The 26,460-nt window shown below is 48.9% G+C and overlaps 1 protein-coding gene across 1 annotated transcript in view; it reads right to left on the bottom strand.

The window, feature by feature from the left end:
- wdr36 (WD repeat domain 36) overlaps window positions 1-26,460 on the bottom strand; it is a 178,800-nt gene that overhangs the window by 136,029 nt on the left and 16,311 nt on the right. Inside the window, exon 3 of the mRNA XM_072516420.1 lies at window positions 392-492. Coding sequence (XP_072372521.1) covers window positions 392-492 — 101 coding nt within the window. The remainder of the gene's footprint in view (window positions 1-391; window positions 493-26,460) is intronic.

The following is a 26,460-nucleotide window of genomic DNA, read 5'->3' as shown; positions in this document are numbered from 1 at the left end:
GGGATACAGGGTAACTTGATACGATAGATTCAAAATTGGCTTAGCTGTAAGAGACAGAGGGTGATGACAGACGGCTGCTTTAGTGACTGGAAGCCAGTGTCCAGTGGCGTACCACAGGGATCTGTGCTGGGTCGCGCTAGACTGCATCTCATTGGAGCCAGGTGACTTTTAAAAATCAGTCATCAACCAATTTTAGCGCCTCCTATATCTATTTTATGCTTTATCTTTGAATATATTTTAATTGCTCCATACAAGATTAACACCCTGTACATGTGCAAATATAATCAGGAAAAAATTTTGATTCATTTTAATTCTAAAGTTTAAGAGTCACAAAAGAGGCTCAAGAACTTTGAAACTTCTCAAAAGACATGGGTCAACTTATTGAACACACCTCTTTGTTTCTGGCAAATGCTTTTACAGAGTTGCCATGAGCTGCAAACACAAGCATTCGGTCTGCTGCCAAACAAGCGATGTCTTCAGGGAGCGAATTACCTAAAAGGAAACATTCAACATTAAAACTGGAACTTCATCAGAATTGATTTCTCTTAAATTGATTTATTTTGTTACACATGCCAAGGTCAAAGTCACGAAGTAGAAATAGTTCAATAACAGTCATTTAAATTTCTACAAATTAGATTTCCTAAACACAAAAACCAACTGAGATTAACAAATTAAAGAAAAATACTATAGATGCTTGAAACAAAACTCAGCAGGTCTGGCAGCATTTGTGACAAGACAGAGTTAATGTTTCGAGGCCAATATTACTGTTTAATGACATAAGAACATAAGAACAAGGAGCAGGAGTAGGCCATCTGTCCCCTCGAGCCTGCTCCGCCATTTAATGAGATCATGGCTGATCTTTGTGGACTCAGCTCCACTCTACGGCCCATACACCATATCCCCGAATCCCTTTATTCTTTAGAAGGGTATCTATCTTTTTCTTAAAAACGTTAAAAGAAGGAGCCTCAACTGCTTCACTGGGCAAGGAATTCCAGGGATTCACAACCCTTTGGGTGAAGAAGTTCCTCCTACACTCCGTCCTAAATCTACTTCCCCTTATTTTGAGGCTATGCCCCCTAGTTCTGCTTTCCCCGACCAGTGGAAACAACCTGCCCGCATCTATCCTATCTATTCCCTTCATAATTTTATATGTTTCAATAAGATCCCCCCTCATCCTTCTAAACTCCAATGAGTACAGTCCCAGTCTACTCAACCTCTCGTCATAATCTAATCCCCTCAACTCTGGGATCAACCTAGTGAATCTCCTCTGCACTCCCTCCAGTGCCAATATGTCCTTTCTCAGGTAAGGAGACCAAAACTGAACACAATACTCCAGATGCGGCCTCACCAACACCCTATACAATTGCAGCATAACCTCCCTAGTCTTGAACTCCATCCCTCTAGCAATGAAAGACAAAACTCGATTAGCCTTCTTAATCACCTGTTGCACCTGCACACCAACTTTTTGCGACATACTCAGTCAAATGACATACTCATTCAAAACAACAGCCTGAATTGTGATTACATAACACAAAACCTTTCAGAATGCTTTACAGGTGGTGAATAGGATAAGGTCTTAGAGTAGGGGAAAAACAGTAGATCTTTAGGGATTAAAAGCACCATCAGAAAAAAAGGGTCTTAAGGAAGTTTTTGGTGTCTCGGTAAAGGCATTAAAGGAAAGAGTTCCATAGTTTGGAGTATAGTGGCTGAAGAGGTGGAAACAATTAATCTTGAAACTTATTTTACGGATATCAAATGAACTTGATCTAATCTAATCATTCTGTTCCTTTTTCAATGCGTAGTTGTGTTTTTTCCGTACCTTCATTTCTTTCTTTTTAAAAGCCGTTTATCTGAAATACCTTCCATTTTTCTGAAAGATCCATACCCAGAACATCTTAAATCTGTTCCTTTCACCAATGGTGCCTGACCTGCTGGTGTTTCCAACATCTACTACTTTTGTATCAGGCCTTGATTTATATGAAGTCCTATCATCTGTCTGGGAGCATATCTGTTAACTAAGGGTTAATAGGTTGAAATTGTAATCTCATTCAGCTAAGCAGCTGTGACTATTTTTCCAGTTTACCTGAACATTTAATGGGTTGAAATTGTAATCTCATTAGGCCAAGCTTTGGTCCTTTTCTTCATGTTGTAAATTTGGAATCACATCTATTTTGATCAGTTCTCTGTAAATCTTGTTACTATCTTGTGACTTCCCATCACCGGATCCAACTGCCAAAGGAACGACTTACATTTATCCAGATATGTATAAATACTGCATGTGTACTATAACCCTTTGCTCTTCTCAAGCTGGCAGTTAGTGTATCAATACCTTGCTGTCAGTAAGAAAACCAGCACTTGCACAAGTAAAAAGTTATTACTTAGATTTACAGGACTGTGTCTGTGTGGTCCTTAAAGAATCCAGTCACGAGGGCAGCACGGTGGCACAGTGGTTAGCACTGCTGCCTCACAGCGCCGAGGTCCCAGGTTCGATCCCGGCTCTGGGTCACTGTCCGTGTGGAGTTTGCACATTCTCCCCGTGTTTGCGTGGGTTTCGCCCCACAACCCAAAGATGTGCAGGCTAGGTGGATTGGTCATGCTAAATTGCCCCTTAATTGGAAAAAATGAATTGGGTACTCTAAAGTTATTTTTAAAAAAGGACCCGGTCATATAATCGTCGACATCTGATAGAACCTAGACATCAATGGATTGGAAGTCTTGCAAGCATCAGGGATCTGGGTGACTAAACGGGCTGTCATCTGTGATTCTCTGCACTCTTAGGAATAGTGCCACACGACAAAAGTCTATGCCTTGTCCAACTAACACCGCTTTCCCACAAGAATGTGATGAATTTTGAGTGATGGTTTCTTGGAAGATTCTGCTGGCACCTACACAACCACAGAAAAAGCCACACCTATGATAGTTACAGGCTTGCCAAGAGATGACTCAATTTTATGACCTCTTGCAGTTGTAAGGAAACACAGTAACAGTTTTCTGAAACGCCCAGGTAGGATCTGTCTGGATGCAGGTACTAGATTAGTATGGGCTGGTATCCAATATACAGTAGCAATGTAGCCATCTGAGTTGGCCACTTCCCGACTTAAAATGGAGAACCGCAAAGGCTGACGGGAAATTCAGCCAACACACGCAAAAACTAGCAGGTGCATGTTTACTGTGTATTAGACTCTGCAGAAACCCAGACAGCATCGATACAAGCAGCCATCTGCATAGTAATGTAGCAGCCATCTACATATTAATGAACGATCCCGAGAACAATCGAAACATTTTGAGGTAAACAAAGCCAAGCCAGACTCCTCGGCGCCAGCAGGAGACAGCACAAAAGAGGTTAACGGACACTTAAAGACCGCCCAACGATCAGGGAACCGCTCCAGCATTGGAGAAATCGAACCAAGTGATTGGAACAAAGTCCAATCACTTGGAACCAGGTACGGGGTCCGCCCCAAAGGGCAGGAAGCCCCTGGGGACTATAAAGTTAAGCCCCCAAGTTCAAATCGTCCTTCTTGACAGGGTCACTCAGCAACACGAAGCAACCCCTGAGAGTGAACTGTCCAGCGGCCTCCAAGAAAGTAAGTCTCAAGTCAACGCTCGCTACGAGATAGGCGCCCCTAGCTACCAGTACATACCAGCTTTTGAATCCCGCAGACTCAGAACACGAACAAAAGGCCATTTGTTCCCCTGACCTGGTGGGCCAGTCCGAAGCTAAGTATAGGCCTGTTAGTTATAGAAATAGCCTAGAAAGTAGAGTTTATGCATGAGTAGCGATTTGCTGTGTATAATAAATGTGTATTGACTTGAATCTTACTAATTGGTGTTGAGTTATTGATCATTACTTGAACTTGAACCTCGTGCCGGTATTATAAAGATACCTGGCGACTCTAGAGCAAAGGTTATAAAGCAGAGCCAATTGAACCAACCAAAAGTTAGCAACATATTACTGACGACATCCTGATGGGACCCGATCTAGAAGTGGCTTAACCACTCCGGGAGAACTCAAAATTTGAATTAGAAATCCAATTGGGAACAGAAAAACCACAAGTGTTCAAGCAGTTCTGATCAATCTTCATAATTCGGAAGTGTTAATGCATGCGCAACTAACAGGGCGATACGGTAATACTGATAGATTTTTGTTACGACAAAACTGTCGGGAGTTTGTATTCTGGAAAATAGCGAAAGTCGTACCCGTAATTACAGCACCGCCTTAGTACCCCTCGTTCCAAATTTTAAAAGAGCATTTAGAGAGGAAAGATGGCAATGCAGGCAATGCAACGCCTCATGAACCCCGAAGAATTTGTGGTCGCAGCGACCAGCAGTAGAGTAGGACAGTGTCCCGTTTGGGAAGAGGAAATCAGAAAGTACCTCAAAGAGCAAGGATGGCCCTTTGGAGCGAATTCTGTGAAAATGAGGAAACAGGTCCCGGGAGTATAGGACATACTTGGTGGGAGAACCTGAGCGAGATTCACAAGAAGAGCTTAGGAAAAGCTCGCAAGCCGATGGCAATCGTGTCCTGTTTGGCACAATTGCGAGGCACAGAGGAGGTCATTAGGACGCTCCGAAAAGAGATAGAAGGCATTCATCGACTGAGCAAGGTCGATGTCAGTGAGGTAGAGAAAGAGAATGTAGAATTAAGGAGGAAGTTAGCAGCAAAGGACGGAGAGGTGGATGATGCCAAGTGGGCACACCAGTCTTGTCTGGCGCACCTAAGCAGCTTTGAATCCCAGTACGAACAGGCCTACCAGGACACGCAACGTGCAGACCTGGTACGAGAGGAAACCGAGAAGCAGGTAGAGGCATTGCAGAGGCAGTGTAGTGACCTGAAGGTAGCGTTAAGAGCACTCCATGCTGCCACCACGGAGCAAAGCCAAAGCTCATTAGACCACGCAAAGTGCCGGAAGCAGATTGTAGAACTGCAATCTCTGCTTTCAGTTCAAAAAGGATTCCAGGAAACCTTTGGATCACAGTTAGATGAGGAAGACGGCCCTGATTGGGAAGAATTGAGTGAGACAGCACAGAGATATGTTCAGGAAACATGTGCGATGGGAAAGCTCCAGAAGAGGAAAGCGCCCCAACCCCCCACAGAGCAGATAGTTCAGGCTCCAATGAACCCAGTCACCACCCACCACACAGCCACATCGGACGACACGGAATTTCTGTACATCACCCCCTGAACAGTGACCCAATTACGGGACGCGTGCGATAAAATCAAACCGTTCCTCCCCACCTCAGACCCCCACCACTTCTTTGCCAGAGTAAAACAGCAGGCTACCATGTACGGCCTGGATGAGCAAGAGCAAGTAAAGCTCACAGTTTTGAGTTTAGACCCTTCGGTCGTAGCAGCCCTTCCCGACCCACAGAACGTAGGAGGAGGCACCCTTGCAGAAATGCGATCCTAGATGCGATCGGGTATAACAGGGGTGGTATAACAGGTAGAAGGCCTCAATAAGTGCAGGCAAAAGAAAACTGAGCACCCCACAGCGTTTGCTGGACGCTTGTGGATCCATTTCGCAGCAGTTTTTGGAGACTTAGACCGGGCCCATTTGTCCCCAGACAACATGGCCAAATGGACCCGCACCCATGCGACAGAAACAGGACAAAAAGCTTGTGCCAATTACGATCCCTCAGAGGAGGCTCATAATGAGAAATGGGTTGTAAAAAGATTGTTCCGCATCTGGGAGCAATCTGTTCAAAACAAACCCACAAATAAAAATCCCGAAGAACAGCAAGCAGAAGCAGATATACACACAGTTAAGGCACACCAGAACCCCGCATGGGTAAATGAAGGCAGGAACAGCCCCCCACAAAAGTCCCAGGAGTGTTACAACTGTGGACAGTTGGGACACTTTGCAAGAGAATGCAATGCCCCACGAAGGCCAGAGAGCCCAGCAGGCAGGCACTCTGAATAAGAATAGGACAGAGCCCATACATCGTGTGAGCACCCATTCAGATCAGACGGACCTGAACGGAACGGACTGACGGTGTTCGAGCTCCCCCAGTTGGGTCTGCGACATCCTTTGGGATAGGTCCGGCCGACCAGTAGTTGCAGCAGAGATTCGTGGACAGCCCATCGAGTTTCTCTTTTTAAAAAAAAATAATTTTAATTAAAGGTTTTCATAAAATATCAATAACAAAATGAGAAAGAAAAAAGAACCCAACAGGGTTAAGTACAAAACACAATCTAAAAAAGCAACCCCCCAAACCCCTCCCCCCTGTACATAAATAATAAATTAACATTAACACCCCGACTTAACACAACAGGTGCATACACCCCATCAGACCCTCCAGTGTAAATAACATAAACAAAAATAATGTAAACCCCCCCCCCCCCCCCCCGCCGAGCTGCTGCTGCCATTGACCAATGTCTATCGTTCTGCCAGAAAGTCGAAGAACGGTTGCCACCGCCTAAAGAACCCTTGTACCGACCCTCAAGGCGAATTTCACCCTCTCCAATTTAATGAACCCTGCCACATCGCTGATCCAGGATTCCACACTTGGGGGCCTCGCATCTTTCCACTGGAGGAGAATCCTTCGCCGGACTACAGTCGCAAAGGCCAGAATTCCGGCCTCTTACGCCTCCTGCACTCCCGGCTCCTCTGCCACCCCAAATATTGCGAGCCCCCAGCCCGGTTTGACCCTGGATCCTACCACCCTCGACACCGTCCTTGCGACACCCTTCCAAAATTCCTCCAGCGCTGGGCACGCCCAGAACATATGGGTGTGATTTGCTGGGCTCCCTGAACACCTAACACACCTGTCCTCACCCCCAAAGAACCGGCTCATCCTTGTCCCGGTCATGTGTGCCCTGTGCAGCTCCTTAAACTGTATGAGGCTGAGCCTCGCGCACGAAGAGGAAGAGTTCACCCTCCCTAGGGCATCTGCCCATGTCCCCTCTTCGATCTCCTCTCCCAACTCCTCCTCCCACTTACATTTCAACTCCACCACCGAGGCCTCCTCCTCCTCCTGCATCACCTGGTAAGTTTCCGAGATCTTCCCCACTCCCACCCACCCCCCGAGAGCACCCTGTCCTGTACTGTGTGTGGCAGTAGACGCGGGAATTCCACCACCTGCCGTCTGGCAAACGCCCTTACCTGCAAGTACCTGAAGGTGTTCCCCGGGGGGAGCCCGTACTTCTCCTCCAGCTCACCCAAGCTCGCAAACGTCCGGTCCACAAACAGGTCCCCCAACTTTCGTATCCCTGCCCTGTGCCACCCCGAAAACCCTCCACCTGTTCTTCCTGGGGTGAACCGGTGGTTCCCCCATAATGGGGTCACCACCGAGGCCCCAACTTCCCCCGTATGGCGCCTCCACTGCCCCCAAACTTTGAGGGCCGCCACCACCACCGGGCTCGCGGTATACCTCCTTGGAGGGAGGGAGCGGCAGCGGCGCCGTTGCCAGCGCCCCCAGACACGTACCCACACAGGACGCCGTCTCCAGCCTCTTCCCCCTCCATCACCCACTTGCACACCATTGTCGCAATGGCGGCCCAGTACTACCCACAGAGGTTGGGCAGCGCCAGCCCCCCACTATCTCTACTCCGCTCCAGGAACACCCTTCTCACCCTCTGAGTCCCTCGCGCCCACACAAACCCCATTATACTCCTGTTAACCCGCCTGAAAAAAAGCCTTTGGGATAAACACGGGGAGGCACTGGAACAGGAACAAAAACCTTGGGAGCACCGTCATTTTGATTGACTGCACCCTACCTGCCAAAGACAGCGGCAACACGTCCCACCTCTTGAACTCCTCCTCCATTTGCTCCACCAGCCTTGTAAAGTTAAGCCTATGCAGGGCCCCCCAGCTCCTGGCCACCTGGACCCCCAAATATCTGAAGCTCCTCTCCGCCCGTTTTAATGGGAGCTCGCCAATCCCCCTCTCCTGGTCCCCTAGCTGAACTCCGAATAGCTCGCTCTTCCCCATATTGAGCTTGTACCCCGAAAAGTCCCCGAATTCCCCAAGGATCCTCATTACCTCTGGCATTCCTCCCACCAGGTCCGCCACATATAGCAGCAGGTCGTCCGCATAAAGCGACACCCTATGCTCCTCCCCACCCCGCACCAAACCCCTCCAGTTCCTCGACTCTCTGTGCCATAGCCAGGGGTTCAATTGCCAGTGCAAAGGGCAGGGGGGACAGGGGACACCCCTGTCTCATCCCTCGGTGCAATTGAAAGTACTCGGACCTCCTCCTATTTGTGGCCACAGTCGCCATCGGGACCTCATGCAACAACCTAACCCACCTGACAAACCCCTCCCCAAACCCGAACCTCTTCAGCACCTCCCACAGGTAACCCCACTCTACCCTATCGAAGGCTTTCTCAGCGTCCATCACCACCACTATCTCCGCCTCACCCTCCCTCGCCGGCATCATGATAACGTTCAAAAGCCTCCGCACATTCGCGTTCAACTGTCTCCCCTTCACAAACCCCGTCTGGTCTTCATGGATGATCTGCGGCTTCGTGGCTAAGACCTTCGCCAGCACATTGGCATCTACATTTAGCAAGAAAATCGGTCTGTAAGACCCACATTGCAGGGGATCCTTGTCCCGCTTCAGGATCAAGGAGATCAGTGCCCGGGACATCGTCGGGGGTAAAGCTCCCCTCCCTTGCCTCATTAAAGGTCCTAACTAACAGCGGGCCCAACAGATCCACATATTTTTAATAGAACTCGACCGGGAAACCATCCGGCCCCGGTGCCTTCCCCGCCTGCATGCTTCCTATCCCTTTGATCAGCTCCTCCAGCCCAATCGGGGCCCCCAGTCCCGCCACCAGTCCCTCTTCCACCTTGGAAACCTCAATTGGTCCTGGAAACGGCCCATCCCTCCCTCCTCCCGTGGGGGCTCGGATCAGTACAATTCCTCGTAGAAGTCCCTGAAGACCCCATTGATGCCAACCCCACTCCGCCCCACGGTCCCTCCCCTGTCCTTAACTCCCCCGATCTCCCTAGCTGCATCCCGCTTCTGCTGATGCGCCAGCATCCGGCTTGCCTTTTCCCAATACTCGTAGACCGCCCCCTGGGCCTTCCTCCACTGCACCTCCACCTTCCTGGTGGTCACCGGGTCGAATTCGGCCTGGAGGCTGCGCCTCTTCCTCAACAATCCTTCCTCAGGCTCTTCCGCATACCTCCTGTCTACCCTCACCATCTCCCCCACCAGCCTCTTCCTGCTCCATGGGCCCTAATGGAGATCAGCTCTCCCCTCACCACCGCCTTCAGTGCCTCCCATACCATCCCCACTCGGACCTCCCCGTTGTCGTTGGTCTCCAAGTACCTCTCTATACTTCCTCGGACCCGCTCGCTCACCTCCTCGCCCGCCAACAGCCCCACTTCCAAGCGCCACAGCGGGCGCTGGTCCCTCGCCTCCCCCATCTCCAAGTCCACCAAATGCGGGGCGTGGTCCGAAATAACTATTGCCGAATACTCGGTATCCTCTACTCTCGCTATCAGCGCCCTACTCAAAATGAAAAAGTCGATTCGAGAATAAGCCTTATGGACATGTGAGAAGAATGAAAATTCCCTAGCCCCCCGGCCTTGCAAATCTCCAAGGGTCCACCCCTCCCATTTCGTCCATAAATCCCCTCAGCACTCTAGCCGCTGCCGGCTTCCTACCTGTCCTAGACCTGGAGCGATCCAGCGCCGGATCCAACACCGTGTTAAAGTCTGGGATCCGACCCGACATACGCCCCATAAAACCCGCATCGTCCCAGTTCGGAGCATACACATTGACCAGCACCACCCTCTCTCCCTGCAACTTACCATTATGTACCTACCGCCATTATCTGCCACAATGTTCGACGCCTCGAATGACACCTTCTTTCCCACCAAGATCGCCACCCCTCGATTTTTGGCATCTAGTCCCGAGTGAAACACCCGACTTACCCACCCTTTCCTCAGTCTTACCTGGTCTGCCACCTTCAGGTGTGTCTCCTGGAGCATAACCACATCCGCCTTGAGCCCCTTCAGGTGCGCGAACACGCGGGCCCACTTAACCGGCCCATTCAGTCCCCTTATATTCCAGGTTATCAGCCGGATCAGGGGGCTACCCGCCCCCTCCCCACCCGACTAGCCATGACCACTCCTCGGCCAGCCACGCGCCCGCACCCTACACCCGGCCCGTTCCCCACAGCGGCATACCCCCGTCTCGACCCCCCCCCCCCCCCCCTCGCTCCAGCTCCTCCTTTACCTTAGCAGCAGCAACTCGATTCTCCGCCCCCCCCCCCCCTCCAGGGCTAGGACCCACCCTAGCTGGTTTATTCCCCCCATTTCACTTCCGCAAGTCAGCTAACTCCTGCTGACCCCGGCCACACCCGCCTCCCCTTCGACTTCTCCCATTGTGTGGCACACCCTCCTCGCCCGCTCCCCATCCACAGGCTCTCCCCCTCCCCCCTCCGTTCCAAGGGCGGGAAACAATCCTCGCTTCCCCGCCCCAGCCAACCCCTCCCCCAGTCTTCGGCGCGGGAAAAGAGCCTGCACTCTCCACCTACCAGGCCCCACCACCAACCAAAACAGTGCCCAACCCACCCCATCCATCCTCCCCAACCCGAAAGAGAAAAACACAAAGAAACCCAAAACAATGCAAAGAGCACCCCCCCCCCCCAAACAAAAAATAGGCATAACATATCCACCGCAGTCCCCAATCGCCCATCCCGACCCTCAGTCTGTGTCCAGCTACTCGGCCTGAACAAAGGCCCACGCCTCCTCCGGAGACTCAAAATAATGGTGCCGGTCCTTGTAGGTAACCCACAGTCGCGCCGGCTGCAACATGCCAAACTTCACCCCCTTCCTGTGCAGCACCGCCTTCGCTCGATTATACACAGCCCTCCTCTTCGCCACCTCCGCACTCCAGTCCTGGTATATTCGAACCTCTGCGTTCTCCCACCTGCTGCTCCTCTCCTTCTTGGCCCACCTGAGCACACACTCCCGATCGACGAACCGATGGAACCGCACCAGCACCACCCGCGGAGGCTCGTTAGCCTTGGGCCTCCTCGCCAACACTCTATGGGCCCCTTCCAGCTCCAGGGGCCCCTGGAAGGACCCCGCTCCCACCAGCGAGTTCAACATGGTGACCACATAGGCCCCCACGTCCGGCCCCTCCGGGAGGCCCAGAATCCGCAGATTCTTCCGCCTCGACCGATTCTCCATCTCCTCGAACCACTCCTGCCATTTCTTGTGGAGCGCCTCGTGCGCCTCCACCTTTACCGCGAGGCCTAAGATCTCCTCCTCATTTTCAGAGATCTTTTGTCGAGCCTCTCGGATCGCCACCCCCTGGGCCATCTGTGTCTCCAGCAGCTTATCAATAGAAGCCTTCATCGGCTCTAGCAGGTCCGTTTTAATCTCTCTGAGGCAGCGCTGGATACCCTCCTGTTGCTCCTCCGCTCACCGCCTCCACGCTGCCTGGTCTCCGCCCACCGCCGTTTTGTCCTTCTACCCTCCCTTCTTCGGGTCCACCACCACCTGTTTTGTCGCCCCGCTCCTAGTTAAAGCCATATACTGACGGGGAGAAATTATTAACTCCTTCCCACACCGGGAAACGTCGAAAAAGTGCCCTTGGGGGCCCTGAAAAGAGCCCAAAAGTCAGTTTTTGCGGGAGCCGCCGAATGTGCGACTTAGCTCCCCATAGCCGCAACCGGAAGTCTCGAGAGGGAATCCTTTTGGCAGTGTTCGCTTCACCAATCTGCCCCAAAAAGTCTGTGGAAACTCCTGAAAAAGGTCTGAGAGTTGGTTCCAGACAGGAGCTGCCGAATGCGGGACCTACTCCTCCATGGCCGCCACCGGAAGCCTCGTCCCCGCTTCTTCAATGGCCTTGGTAGATCTTTTCACAGTTGTTCCCTCTGCTGCTAGAATTCACCTTTAATAAAGGCACTCAAGTCAGCTTGCAGCCTTTAAGCTTGCTCTTCCCCCACCTGCCTGCTGGAAGAGGCTTTTGTCTATCCCGCAGCTACAGCCAAATCCTTTACTGTTCCTGCCGGGTCTGGTAACCAAGAGACATACCATTCCTAGGGGACACTGTCGGGGGAATATTGCAGTCTTCTTCCCACATCGGGAAATGTCGAAAAAATGCCATTGGGGGCCCTGTAAAGAGCCCAAAAGTCCGTTCCAAGCGGGAGCTGCCGAACATGCGACTTAGCTCTGCATAGCCACACCCGGAAGTCCCCCATCGAGTTTCTCTGGGACACAGGAGGGCCCCGCACCACAATCAATTCCTCCACCATGTTCCAGAAAGACACGTGGCCCACTACAGCCACCATCACCCTCAGCGGCTTTACAGGCCACTCACAGCAGGGACACATCACAGCCCCTGTACCCATTCAAATCGGCAACATCACCACCAAGCACGCCATAGTTTTAGTCGATCTACCCCACACAGCAGAACACATTTTGGGCATCGATTTTATGAATTCCCACAACCTATCCTTTGATCCAGTCAACCAATGCGTCTGGAGAATGGCAAAATCTGCAAGAGCCTCCGCAATGCTCACCATAGGAGAATACGCCAACAAGATTAGCGCAGTAGGCGAAATTTAGTTTGACCCGACCACAATTAGCACAGACAAGCAGGTTAGGGCAGTTCTGCAGAAGCACAGGACAGCATTCGCAACCCACAAACACGACTGTGGCCGGATGACTGGTTCCGTTCAAATCACAGGACCTGACCCTAGACCCCAAAAGCAATTTGGATTTCCCCAAGAGGCAGAGGGAGAAATCTTAAAAGTAATAGAGAGCTTATTAGAGCAGGGCGTACTTCGATCAGTAGCCTCCACTAATAATGCCCCGATTTGGCCAGTGAGAAAGCCCGATGGATCATGGTGACTGACCATAGATTACCGGGAACTCAACAAAGTCACCCCCGCAGCAGTCCCCACGGTAGCCACAAGTCCGGAGACCATGCTCAAACAGGGACTCAACTCACAATACTTTACGGTTTTGGACATCAGTAATGGATTCTGGTCCATTCCATTGGCAAAAGCGTGCCAATACAAATTTGCCTTCACGTTTAAAAATCAGCAGTACACGTGGACATGCCTTTCACAAGGATTCTACAACTCCCCCTCCATTTTCCAGCGAGTGCTGGCAAATGGATTATCGAAATTTTCTCGCCCCGAATATCTGGTCCAGTATGTGGATGACCTATTACTGCAGACAGACACCAAGGCAGAGCACATCGAGCTTCTGGCCCAACTCCTGGAACTGCTTCATTCAATTGGTTGCAAAGTAAACCCCAAAAAGGCCCAGATTTTGGAAAACAAGGTGATATATTTGGGTACAATTATCACACTTGGTAAACGTGAGATCGAGCACAAAAGAATTGACTCGATTGCCAAATTGCCCCTTCCCCAGAATGTTTCAGCCCTCCGGTCGTTTTTAGGACTGGTTGGCTACTGCCGAAACCACATTGACGGTTTCGCCAGCAAGGCAGCACCCCTCTCAGACCTCCTAAAGAAAGGAGCCCCCTGGGAATGGCTTCCGCAGCATACGAATGCTGTGGACTCTTTGAAAAGAGCACTCATTGCAGCCGCACTACAAGTTCCAGACCCACTTTCCCCCTATGCGATAGAGGTAGCAAGCACAGACCGCACCCTTTCGGCCGTGCTCCTCCAGGAACGGCACAAACAGTTGAGGCCCGTGGCTTACGCCTCCAGAGTCTTAGATGCTGTGGAGCAGGGATTTTCAGCCTGTGAAAGGCACCTGCTCGCAGTTTTCTGGGCAGTACAATATTTTTCTTCCATAAATCGGACTAAACCCCATCACAATCCTGACGGAACACACCCCCACCTAACTTTTACTGGCCGGACGACTTAAGGACGGTACAGTCAGTCAAATAAGAGCAGCCAGATGGACCCTTCTTTTGAAGGGACGGGACATCACTGTTAAAAGGACCAAGACACACACTATCTTAGCAGATAACCTACAGTACCCAGGCACCCCCCATGAATGTAAAATCATCTTACCACACCACAACACAGGCCCCTTTATTGCAAAAACACCCCCCAGAAAGATAGGTAGTCCAACTCAGAGCCCCCAGCACACAGACACGTGCAAACCCATAAGAATATAAGTGGATGGATCTTCCACAATATTAGAAGGGAAGCGCATAACAGGATGCGGCATTTATGTTGACGCCGCGCAGGGATACGCCCTAGAAGAAATCGCAATAAAACTTCCAGGACACTTGGGCGCACAGGCGGCAGAACTAGCAGCCATGGCGTACATTGTGGAACACCCAGATTCCTTCCCCAGCCCAGCAGACATATGCTCGGACAGCCTCTATGTCTGCAACAGCCTTACAGAGTTCCTACCCCTGTGGAAAGCAAGAGGATTTGTTTCCGCAGACGGAAAACCCCTCCCCTCAGCCCCATTGCTCCGTCACATTTTAGGAAAAGCCGAGGGCAGGACTTTTGGAACAGTTAAAGTTCGTAGTCACCACCGTTCCTCACCCCCTGGAAATGTAAAAGCCGACGCACTGGCAAAAGCAGGTTCCAGGCACGGATATTTTTGGACACCCACCGAAAGGGCACCAGTGAATGCAGTTCAGGTCTCGCAGAGTAATATTGAGGATTTAGTGCAGGCCCAGAAGCAGGATAACAATCTCAGGGAGATTTTAAAAGGAAATTTTACAGCACCTTACGATAGATTCAAAAATGCACTGACCACACACGACGGTGTGGTGTTAAAAGACACCCTTTATGTGGTTCCTGAACAGGACAGGAATCAGCTCATGTTTATCCCATGACAGTCATGGACATCAGGGAATTGATCCCACTACAGCCCACCTCAGGCAGCTCTGTTGGTGGCCAAGTTTAAAAGAGGACGTAACGCACTACGTTGAGAATTGCCTTATCTGTGCCCAGAACAATCCGGACAGACATGTCAAGAAAGCTCAACTTAGTCACACCCGCCCTGTTAATGGCCCCTGGATTAACCTCCAGATTGATTTTATAGGACCATTGCCCCCTTGCAGGAATGGTTATAAGTATGTACTCGTGGTGATAGACACGTTTACAAAATGGGTAGAGGCATTCCCATCCACAACGAACACGGCAAAGACCACAGCCAAGATCTTAACCCACCACATCTTTACGAGATGGGGACTCCCCCGCAGCATTGAATCCGACCAAAGTTCCCATTTTACGGAACGCGTCATGAAGAACGTCCTCACGATATTTGGCATTACCCAAAAATTCCACATCGCATACCACCCCCAGTCAAGTGGTATCATGGAGCGCATGAATCGGACCCCAAAATCAACCCTCAGAAAAATGGTCCAGCAAAACAACACCACTTGGGATTCAGTCCTCCCTTTTGCGCTGATGTTTTTGCGAAAAACAGTTTCAACATCTACACGTTACACCCCACACACTCTCATGACCGGACGCCCCATCAAAGGCACAGAATTTTTATTAGGATTAGATTTGACCAGCTCCGAAGTGACGGCCCTCACACACGAGAAAGTAGTAGAACTGGTAGAGAATGTTACAACGGCTCAGCTAGCAGCCGCGGTACGATTAGGCACACGAAAGAAACAGAGCAAGGCCTGTTTCGATAAGACAGTGCATGCGACTGATTTCAGTGCAGGACAGCAAGTCATGCTCTCCATATACAACCCCAGCACATTCCTGTCACCTAAATATTCGGGTCTATACTCCATTGCGGACAAAGTAAGCCCCTCCGTGTACAAAATTAAGGACCCAACGGAAAGACTGCGTGGTTCCATATCAACCTGCTTAAGGCATATGGACCACAGTCCAACCACGCACACCATGTCATGCTCGACGCAGCAGACCATGCCCCACCCACAGCCAACGTAACCCTACCCTCCCCCAACACGTCCAGCCCAGCCACGGACTCAACCCTGACTCCACCCCCGACCTGTACACTCTGCCCCGGAACGCCCACAGGCAGCAGCAGCAGCGACAGCGACTGTGACTCAGACAACAGCCACAGCACGCCACCCTACTATCCCCATACATCAGGCCCCACACCCAGCGAATCTGAGCGCGATTCGAGTGATCCCTTCATGATCACATTCCTAAACAAACCCCACCACCGACCTACAATGACGACCCCGACTCCATTCCACCAGAATTGGACACATCCTTTTGGCACCGGGACAATTCATTCAGACTCGTCCGGAATGACGAGATGGATCCCAAATCACACCATACAGCCCTATCCGCCCTTATACATTCGAGAGTTTGGAATCCGGGAGAAGATGATGACTTTGAGTCTGCCTCGCAAAACGAGAACCCCTTTGCAACCCTATTCGCAACCGATAACTGAGGTGACCAGATGATGTTTTAAAAAGGAACCGCTTGGGAGAAAACGGTGCCCTTTCTGATGGAACCTGCAGCATGTTTTATGTTGTTTGTACTGGTATTGTTTAATGTTGTACGGAAGATCGGAAAAAATTTTCCACGGTCCCACGCCTTATTTGTCAGCAGAAACCTTTGAGAACGTGCCAGCACACTCATCGGCCTAAACCTCGGAGAGCTTGCCAGACCCCTGTTCGTAACTGCTCTTCTGCTTTAAAGGTAGAACCAATACAGCAACCCCCCCACGATGACTACATGTTTGCCCGTTCTTGTCGGTTGCTCAGGCAGTGGAGAAACGGCATTGGGACCCACCCTGCCTGGGAACCCCCCCCCCCCGGTCAGCTACGTTCGGGTAGAGCACATATGGCATTGGTCGCCGTCCTACCCGGGGATTCCATCCAAATCTTACCCGTCGCGGCCCATACGCACCTCATTTCGGCAATTTTAGTTCAAAAAGTTGTGTTTTGTTTTCAGGCGACCCTTAGGTTGCCCACCCTATGCTATTTACATCCTCAAACATTTGGATGGTAAATCGCACAGCCTGCGAGACGGCTCGCACTGGTTCAGTATTTTTAAGTGTGTCTTGTCCGGAATATTCGGTTAAAAAAAAAAAATGAGGGAGTCACGCATGGTGACAAATTGTAAAGGGAGTATTGGCACAGAAGGACAAACATACTAACAGACGAGATAGTAAACCAAGATAGTAACAGACACTATGCTTGATCCCACAGAACCCCAGAAGCTCCAGCAAAGAGAAGAGAAAGAAAAAGAACCATGAGGACATCCTCCGTGTTGCTCATCACCCTAATAAACATTTGGTTGCGCACGACCGCGAACCTCCTGACCACAACCCCCCCGAGCTGCTAATGATTTACTTCCCCATAGCACCCAGAGCCCAGTCACAAGCGACACCAAAACATCTTGGTGTGACAGGTTTATAACCTGGTACTCCCTGTCCTACTTAATAGAATCCCTACTAGTATTGGCGATACTCTGCTGCATCATGCAGACTATTCGTCTGAGGAAATGGCGAAGGAGAGCCTACCGCGCTCGCACCCCGGTATATAGGATAAGATCCCCTATTTTCGGTTATGACCAGACCCCTGACCCCCGCGACCTATAATAAAGAACATTCGTTTGCGTTCTTTTTGTGAATAAAGAAATGTGTTTCATGAATGATTGTACAATCCTGAGCTTGACTGCCAAGCCAGGAAAAATGTGAATAATGCTGCTATGATTTTGTTTGTATCATTAAGGAAGTTAGTATGATTGAATGTTTGAGAGAGTGTAGTTTATTGAGGATAGTTAGAGGTACGGCTGGGGGGGGGGGGGGGGGGTTGTGGTCAGGAGGTTCGCGGTCGCGCGCAACCAAATGTTTATTAGGGTGATGAGCAACACGGAGGATGTCCTCATGGTTCTTTTTCTTTCTCTTCTCTTTGTAATGCATGTCCCTGTTTTGACATAGCGCCACTTAGAATGTTAGTTAAAATGTTCTTGCATAGTTATGGTCAGTGTAGAGGCCATAGAAGAGTGCTCACCGGGTCAGGGAATGAAGCCAACGCAGTTATGTGATCCTTCACACTTCGCGTTAGGATCACAAGGAGGGAGTGTAGCCACCAGAGTTGGCCACTTCCCGACTTAAAATGAAGAACCGCAAAGGCTGAAGGGAAATTCAGCCAACACAGGCAAAAACTAGCAGGTGCAGGTTTACGGTGTATTAGACTCTGCAGAAACCCAGACAGCATCAATACAAGCAGCCATCTGCATAGTAATGTAGCAGCCACCTACATAGTAATGAGCGATCCCCGGGAACAATCGAAACATTTTAAGGTAAACAAAGCCAAGCCAGACTCCTCGGCGCCAGCACAAAAGAGGTTAACGGACACTTAAAGACCGCCCAACGATCAGGGAACCGCTCCAGCATTGGAGAAATCGAACCAAGTGATTGGAACGAAGTCCAATCACTTGGAAGCAGGTATGGGGTCCGCCCCGAAGGGCGCGAAGCCCCTGGGGACTATAAAGTTAAGTCCAAGTTCAAATCGTCCTTCTTGACAGGGTCACTCAGCAACGCGAAGCAACCCCTGAGAGTGAACTGTCCTCCAAGAAACTAAGTCTCAAGTCAACGCTCGCTACAAGATAGGCGCCCCGAGCTACCAGTCCATACCAGCTTTTTGAATCCCGCAGACTCAGAACCCGAACAAAAGGCCATTTGTTCCCCTGATCTGGTGGGCCAGTCCGAAGCTATGTATAGGCCTGTTAGTTATAGAAATAGCCTAGAAAGTAGAGTTTATCCATGAGTAGCGATTTGCTGTGTATAATAAATGTGTATTGATTTGAATCTTACTAATTGGTGTGTTGAGTTATTGATCATTACTTGAACTTGAACCTCGTGGCGGTATCATAAAGATACCTGGCGACTCTAGAGCAAAGGTTATAAAACAGAGCCAATTGAACCAACCAAAAGTTAGCAACAGCAATGACACACCTCACTTGTCCCATGTTTCTACAAATACTGGAGCACAATTCATAGAATCATAGAAGTTTACAGCATGGAAACAGGCCCTTCGGCCCAACCAGTCCATGCCGCCCAGTTTTTACCATTAAGCTAGTCCCAGTTGCCCGCACTTGGCCCATAACCCTCTATACCCATCTTACCCATGTAACTATCTAAATGCTTTTTAAAAGACACAATTGTACCCACCTCTACTACTACCTCTGGCAGCACATTCCAGACACTCACTAACCTCTGAGTGAAGAAATTGCCCCTCTGGGCCCTTCTGAATCTCTCCCCTCTCACCTTAAACCTGTGCCCTCTAGTTTTAGACTCCCCTACCTTTGGGAAAAGATGTTGACTATCTACCTTATCTATGCCCCTCATTATTTTATGGACCTCTATAAGATCACCCCTAAGCCTCCTACGCTCCAGGGAAAAAAGTCCCAGTCTATCCAGCCTCTCCTTATAACTCAAACCATCAAGTCCCAGTAACATCCTAGTAAATCTTTTCTGCACTCTTTCTAGTTTAATAAAATCCTTTCTATAATAGGGTGACCAGAACTGCACACAGTATTCCAAGTGTGGCCGTACCAATGTCTTGTACAACTTCAACAAGACGTCCCAACTCCTGTATTCAATGTTCTGACCAATGAAACCAAGCATGCCGAATGCCTTCTTCACCACCCTGTCCACCTGCGACTCCACCTTCAAGGAGCTATTAACCTGTACTCCTAGATCTCTTTGTTCTAAAACTCTCCCCAACGCCATACCATTAACTGAGTAGGTCCTGGCCTGATTCGATCTGCCAAAATGCATCACCTCACATTTATCTAAATTAAACTCCATCTGCCATTCGTCGGCCTAATTGATCAAGATCCCGTTGCAATCCTAGATAACCTTCTTCACTATCCTCTGTGCCACCAATCTTGGTGTCATCTGCAAACTTACTAACCATGCCTCCTAAATTCTCATCCAAATCATTAATATAAATCACAAATAACAGTGGACCCAGCACCGATCCCTGAGGCACACCACTGGTCACAGGCCTCCAGTTTGAAAAACAACCCTCTACAACCACCCTCTGTTTTCTGTCGTCCAGCCAATTTTGAATCCAATTGGCAACCTCACCCTGGATCCCGTGAGCTTTAACCTTCTGCAACAACCTACCATGCGGTACCTTGTCAAAGGCTTTGCTGAAGTCCATGTAGACAACGTCTACTGCACTGCCCTCATCTACCTTCTTGGTCACCCCCTCTAAAAACTCAATCAAATTTGTGAGACATGATTTTCCACGCACAAAGCCATGCTGACTGCCCCGAATCAGTCCTTGCCTCTCTAAATGCTTGTAGATCCTGTCTCTCAGAATACCTTCTAGCAACTTACCTACTACAGACGTTAGGCTCACCGGTCTGTAGTTCCCAGGCTTTTCCCTGCTGCCCTTCTTAAACAAAGGCACAACATTCGCTACTCTCCAATCTTCAGGCACCTCACCTGTGGCTGCCGATGATTCAAATATCTCTGTTAGGGGACCTGCAATTTCCTCCCTAGCCTCCCACAACATCCTGGGATACATTTCATCAGGTCCCGGGGATCTATCTACCTTGATGCGCTTTAAGACTTCCAGCACCTCCTCCTCTGTAATATGCACACTTCTCAAGACATCACTATTTATTTCCCTTAGTTTCCTAACATCCATGCCTTTTTCCACCGTGAATACCGATGAGAAATATTCATTCAGGATCTCACCCAACTCTTGTGGCTCTGCACATAGATGTCCTTGTTGATCCTTAATAGGCCCTACGCTGTCCCTAGTTACTCTTTTTCCCTTTATGTATCTGTAGAAGCTCTTTGGATTCTCCTTTGCATTATTTGCCAAAGCAATTTCATGTCCCCTTTTTGCCCTCCTGATTTCCCTCTTAACTCTATTTCGACAATCTCTATACTCTTTAAGGGATCCACTTGATCCCAGTTGTTTATGTACGTCATATGCCTCCTTCTTCTTTTTGACCAGAGTCTCAATATCTCGAGTCATCCAGGGTGCCCTACTTCTACCAGCCTTGCCCTTCACTCTAAAGGGAATGTGCTTACCCTGAACCCTGGTTAACACATTTTTAAAAGCCTCCCATTTACCAGCCGTCCCTTTGCCTGCCAACAGTCTCCCCCAATCTACCTCTGAAAGTTCCTGTCTGATACCATCAAAATTGGCCTTGCCCCAATTAAGAATTTTAACTCTTGGACCAGACCTATCATTCTCCATAGCTATCTTAAAACTAATGGAGTTATGGTCACTTGTCCCAAAGTGATCCCTCACTAACACTTCTGTCACTTGCCCTTCCTTATTTCCCAAGACGAGGTCAAGTTTTGCCCCCTCTCTAGTCGGTCCATCCACATACTGAATGAGAAATTCCTCCTGAATACACTCAACAAATTTCCCTCCATCCAAGCCCCTAATGCTATGGCTGTCCCAGTCAATGTTGGGAAAGTTAAAGTCCCCTACTATTACCACCCTATTTTTCTTGCAGCTATCTGTAATCTCCTTACATATTTGCTCCTCAATTTCCCGCTGACTATTTGGGGGCCTGTAGTACAGTCCTATCAAGGTGATCTCTCCCTTCTTATTTTTCAGTTCCACCCATATAGACTCAGTGGGTGAACCCTCGGATATATCCCCTCCAAGTACTGCCGTGATGTTCTCCCTAATCAAAAACGCCACTCCCCCTCCTCTCTTACCTCCTGTTCTATCCTTTCTATAGCATCTGTACCCCGGAACATTGAGCTGCCAGTCCTGCCCCTCCCTTAGCCATGTTTCAGTCATAGCTATAATATCCCAGTCCCATGTGCCCATCCATGCCCTGAGTTCATCCGCTTTGCCCGTCAGGCCCCTTGCATTGAAATAAATGCAGTTTAATGTAGGCTTTCCTTGCTCTCTGCCGTGCTTTCTCTGGTCATGCTTTACACACTCTCCCTTCCTGCCTTTTGTTTCCGTCCCCACTGACTTCCTACATCGGTTCCCATCCCCCTGCCACATTAGTTTAAACCCTCCCCAATTAAAGGGACTCCCAACCTGAGCACTGATTTTAAAAAGTGAAAAACATTTAGAAGCAAGAAAAGGCATGGTAAATGTCTGTAATACACAAAGCATAATGCAGTAATTGAAATGTAGATAGAGTTAAGAACAAAAAGAGAAATGTTACCACTGAAAAGTATCAGACATATTTCAAAAACTCTCCTAAAAGATCAGAATTGACTGGATTTCCCATTTAACTCGCACAAACAATCTATCAGAGAAAGCATCTGTAAAAAAATAGATTTGGCTTGAGGCTGCTGAACATATGTATGTCAGGAATATTGAGGCTTTCACCATATTGTAATATAGCCTCAGAATGTATTTAAAGGCTTAATTTACAACATCTGTACCAATGTCTCAACTCACATTAGGTGTCAGCCTTGGCTCAACAGTAGCACTAGTAGTTTAGAGTAAGAAGGTTGTGTTTGAACCTCATCCAGGACTTGAGAGTTGAGTCCAGTAAAGGGAGCGTATTACACTTTTAGAGGTGCCATCATTGAAATATGAATTTAAACAGAGGCATATCTGCCCTCTCACGTGGATATCGAAAATCTCATGAGGAGTTCTCTTGATGGCATCCAAAATAATATTTAATCTCTCAACCAAAACCATCAAAAACAGATCTACTGCTTCTTTCTCCCATGCTGATGGTATTTCCCTAAATTATAATGACTACACTTAAATAAAACAAAAAAATTGGAGCAGGAGGCCATTCGGCCCCTCGAGCCTACTCCATCCCATTATGATCATGGCTGATCACATTACTCAGTAACCGGTTCCCGCTTTCCCCCATATCCTTTGATCATTTAGCCCCAAGAACTATATCAAACTCCTTCTTGAAAACATACAATGTTTTGGCCTCAACTGTTTTCTATGGTAACGAATTCCACAGGCTCACCACTCTTTCTCTTAAGCTCAGTCCTAAATAGTCTACCCCATATCCTTATAGACTGTGACCCCTAGTTCTGGACTAGGGGTACCCTGTCTAGTCCTGTTAGAATTTTATAGGTTGCATGAGATCCCACCCCATTCTTCTAAACCCCAACAAATATAATCCCCTAGCCGACTCAATCTGTCCTCGTACATCAGTCCCGTCATCCCAGGAATCAGTCTGGTAAACCTTTGCTGCACTCCCTCTGTAGCAAGTACATCCTTCCTCAGCACACTTCATTCCAAGTGTGGTCTCACCAGAGCCCTGCATTGTTGCAACAAACATCCCTGCTCCTGTACTTGTATCCTCTCGCTATGAAGGGCAACATACCATTTGAAATCTTTACCGCCTGCTGTACCTGCGTGTTTACTTTCAGCGACTGTGTACAAGGACACCCAGGTCTCGCTGCACATTCCCCTATCTCAATCTATAGCTATTTCAGATAATAATCTGCTTTCCTGTTTTTGCTAACAAAGTGGATAACCTCACATTTATCCACATTATACTGCATCTGCCATGTATTTGCCCACTAGCTCAACTTGTCTAAATCACACTGAAGCATCTCTGCATTCACCTCACAGCTCACTCTCCCACTCGGCTTTGGTGTCATCTGCAAATTTGGAGATATTACGTTTAGTTCCCTCATCTAAATCATTAATAGACCTACTTATTCCTACTTTGTGTCTGTCAATCAGTTTTCAATCCATCTCAATGCACTACCCACAATCCCATGTGCTTTAATTTCTCATGCTAATGTCTTACGTGGGATTTTGTCTAAGGCCTTCTGAAAGTCCAAATAAACTACATCCACAGGTTTCCCCCTATTGAACTCCACTAGTTCCATCCCCAAGAATTCCAGCAGATTTGTCAAGCAGCAGACGCTGTCAGATTCTGCCATTGTTTTCCAAGTGTTCTACTATCAATACTTTTATAATGGACTCTAGCATTTTCCCACTATAGACGTCATGTTGACTGGGTCTATATTTTCCTGTTTACGCACTATCTCCCTTTTAAAAAAATGTTTATTCAAGAAATTTTCCATTTTGCAATATACACACAATCATCTTTGTATAGATATCCCCACCAACCAATCCCATCTTTCCCTTATTTATCAACCCCACCCCCATCATTTGCTGATGACTACCAATTCTTTTTTTTTTTTTTTTTTTTTAAAAGAGTACCCAATTCATTTTTTTCAATTAAGGGGCAATTTAGCGTGTTCAATCCACCTACCTTGCACATCTTTGGGTTGTGGGGGCGAAACCCACGCAAACACGGGGAGAATGTGCAAACTCCACACGGACAGTGACCCAGAGCCGGGATCGAACCTGGGACATCGGCGCCGTGAGACTTCAGTGCTACCACTGCGCCACCGTGCTGCCCCTACCAATTGTTAAAGGAATTAAACGGCCTTAACCTCGAATAGGACCGCTGCTCTGACCTTCTAATGGTGAACTTGATTTTTTAGGTGCAAAATCTCACAGGTTCCCAACCATGTTGATGCCTTTGGCGGCTAAGACGCCCTCCACCCGCTATCAGCGAGGCGAAGGACAAGGCACCAGCTGTCTTCCCCTCCTGCAGCCCAGCTCGCCCAGTACCCCAAAGATCTCCATCCAAAGACACCATACCACCATAACTTGTGAAGGTTCTGACATAACCTCAAAGAAGGAAGCCTAGAACTCCAACTTAAGGCAGGACCAAACATACACGTTGTTCATAGACCCCCCCCCCACCCCCCCCCCCCCCCCCCCCCCGGAACAGTGCCTGCACCTAACCCCCACACCGGAAAGAACCCACTAATCATGTGTGCCCTATGCACCACCTTAAACTGAATCAGACTCAGTCGTGCACACAAGGAGGTAGAATTTACCCTGTGTAAAGCCTCACTCCACTTCCCCCCTCTTCTTCCATTTTCCCTTTACCTCCTCCAGAGAAGCTCTCGCCATTAACTGCCCATAAATATCCGATATCCTATCTTCCCAAGTACCTTATCCATCAGAGAAAGGGGAGGCAGCATCGGAAACGTTGAGTTCCTCTATGCCCCCCAACCGGGGGAGTCTTACCCGCGCACACAAGTCGAGATAAGCTTCTTAACCTACCAAAATTGACTTAGGCAAAAACCTTGGAAGAACATTCATTTTAACCATCTGGATCCATCCCACCAATTAACTGAAGGGACTCCCACCTTTTTAAATCCGCCTATACCCCCTCCACCAGACTAGCCAGGTTCAGCATGTGCAGAAAGGCCCAATTCTAAGCAAATTGTATTCTCAGATATCTAAAAGTACACATGGCTTGCCAAAACTGCTATCTCTCCAGATCAGTCCCCCTTCCCCAGAGGTTCACCGGAAACACCTCACTCTTGCCCACATTCAATCTATATCCTAAAAAGGAATCAAACTTCCTTAATACCTCCATTATCTTTCACACATTACAGAGAGGGTCCGTGACATACAGCAGTGAGTCGTCCACCTAAATGGACACCCGATGCTCCCTACCTCCCCTCCATATAGCTTCCGCCACACCAACATCCTAAGAGCAATAGCCAACTGCTCAATCGCTATAGGGAAAAGTAACAGGGCAAGTGGACATCCCTGCTTTGTACCCCTATACAACTGAAAGTACCCCGAGCTTAATGAATTTGTGCGAACGCTTGCAGTGGGGGCACTGTACAACAGCGTAATCCATGAAATGCACCTCGGTCCAAAGCCAAACCGCTCCAGTACCTCAAAAGGTACCCCACTCCACCCAGTCAAACGATTTCACCATGCCCATGGAGATATTAGCTCCGGCTCGGCCCTAATGAGGGCAACATTACCACGTTCAGGAGTCTCCTAATATTAGCCGACAATTGCCAGCCCTTAACAAACCTCGTCTGAACCTCGTAAATTAAGCCCCGCAGGCACCTCCCCAAGCGAGTCGCCAACACCTTTGTGTCAGCATTCTACAGCGATATGGCCCGATATGACTCACACTCCATGGGATCATTATCCTTCTTCAGGATTAAGGAAATGGAAGCCTGTGCCAATGTGGCCAGAAGCTCCAACCGGGAAAATTAATCGTTAAACATGTCCAGCAGATGTGGCCCCAGTTCTGCCGCAAATATTTTGTAGAATTCCACGAGGAATCCATCCGTGTCTGATGTCTTCCCAGACTGCATAGAGCAGATACATTTCACAATTTCTTCCAGCCCGAGCAGAGCCTCCAGTCCTTGCACTTTGTCCTTCTCCTCCACTAGAAAATCCAATCCTTTCCAAGAACTGTGCCATAGTCGAGCCTTCCTCTGGTGGTTCAGACCTGTACAAACCCTGGTAAAAAAAGGTCTCAAATGCCCCGTTCATCTTTTCTGGATCAGAGACCAATCTTCCCCAGAGTTCCTATTTTGCACTATCTCCTGCGAGGCCGCCTGTTGTCGCAGCTGGTGCGCCAATAAATGGCTGGTCTTCTTCCCATACTCATAAAACGTCGCTCTCGCATCACAAAGCTGGCTGACAGCTTGCCCCGGCAACACCAACTCAAACTCCATCTGGAGCTTCTGCCTCTCCTTCCAACAATTCTATTGTTGGGGTAGCATAGGGTCCACTGCCAGAATAGACTCCACCAACCTTTGCCACTCCGATCGCCCAGACTTGACCGAGAGATTTAGTCAAAATCAA

Source organism: Scyliorhinus torazame, chromosome 9 (genome assembly GCF_047496885.1).
Source record: "Scyliorhinus torazame isolate Kashiwa2021f chromosome 9, sScyTor2.1, whole genome shotgun sequence".
Taxonomy (NCBI): Eukaryota; Metazoa; Chordata; class Chondrichthyes; order Carcharhiniformes; family Scyliorhinidae; genus Scyliorhinus; species Scyliorhinus torazame.
Note: the sequence above shows the minus strand (reverse complement) of the source record. Positions and strands in the feature narration are given on the sequence as shown.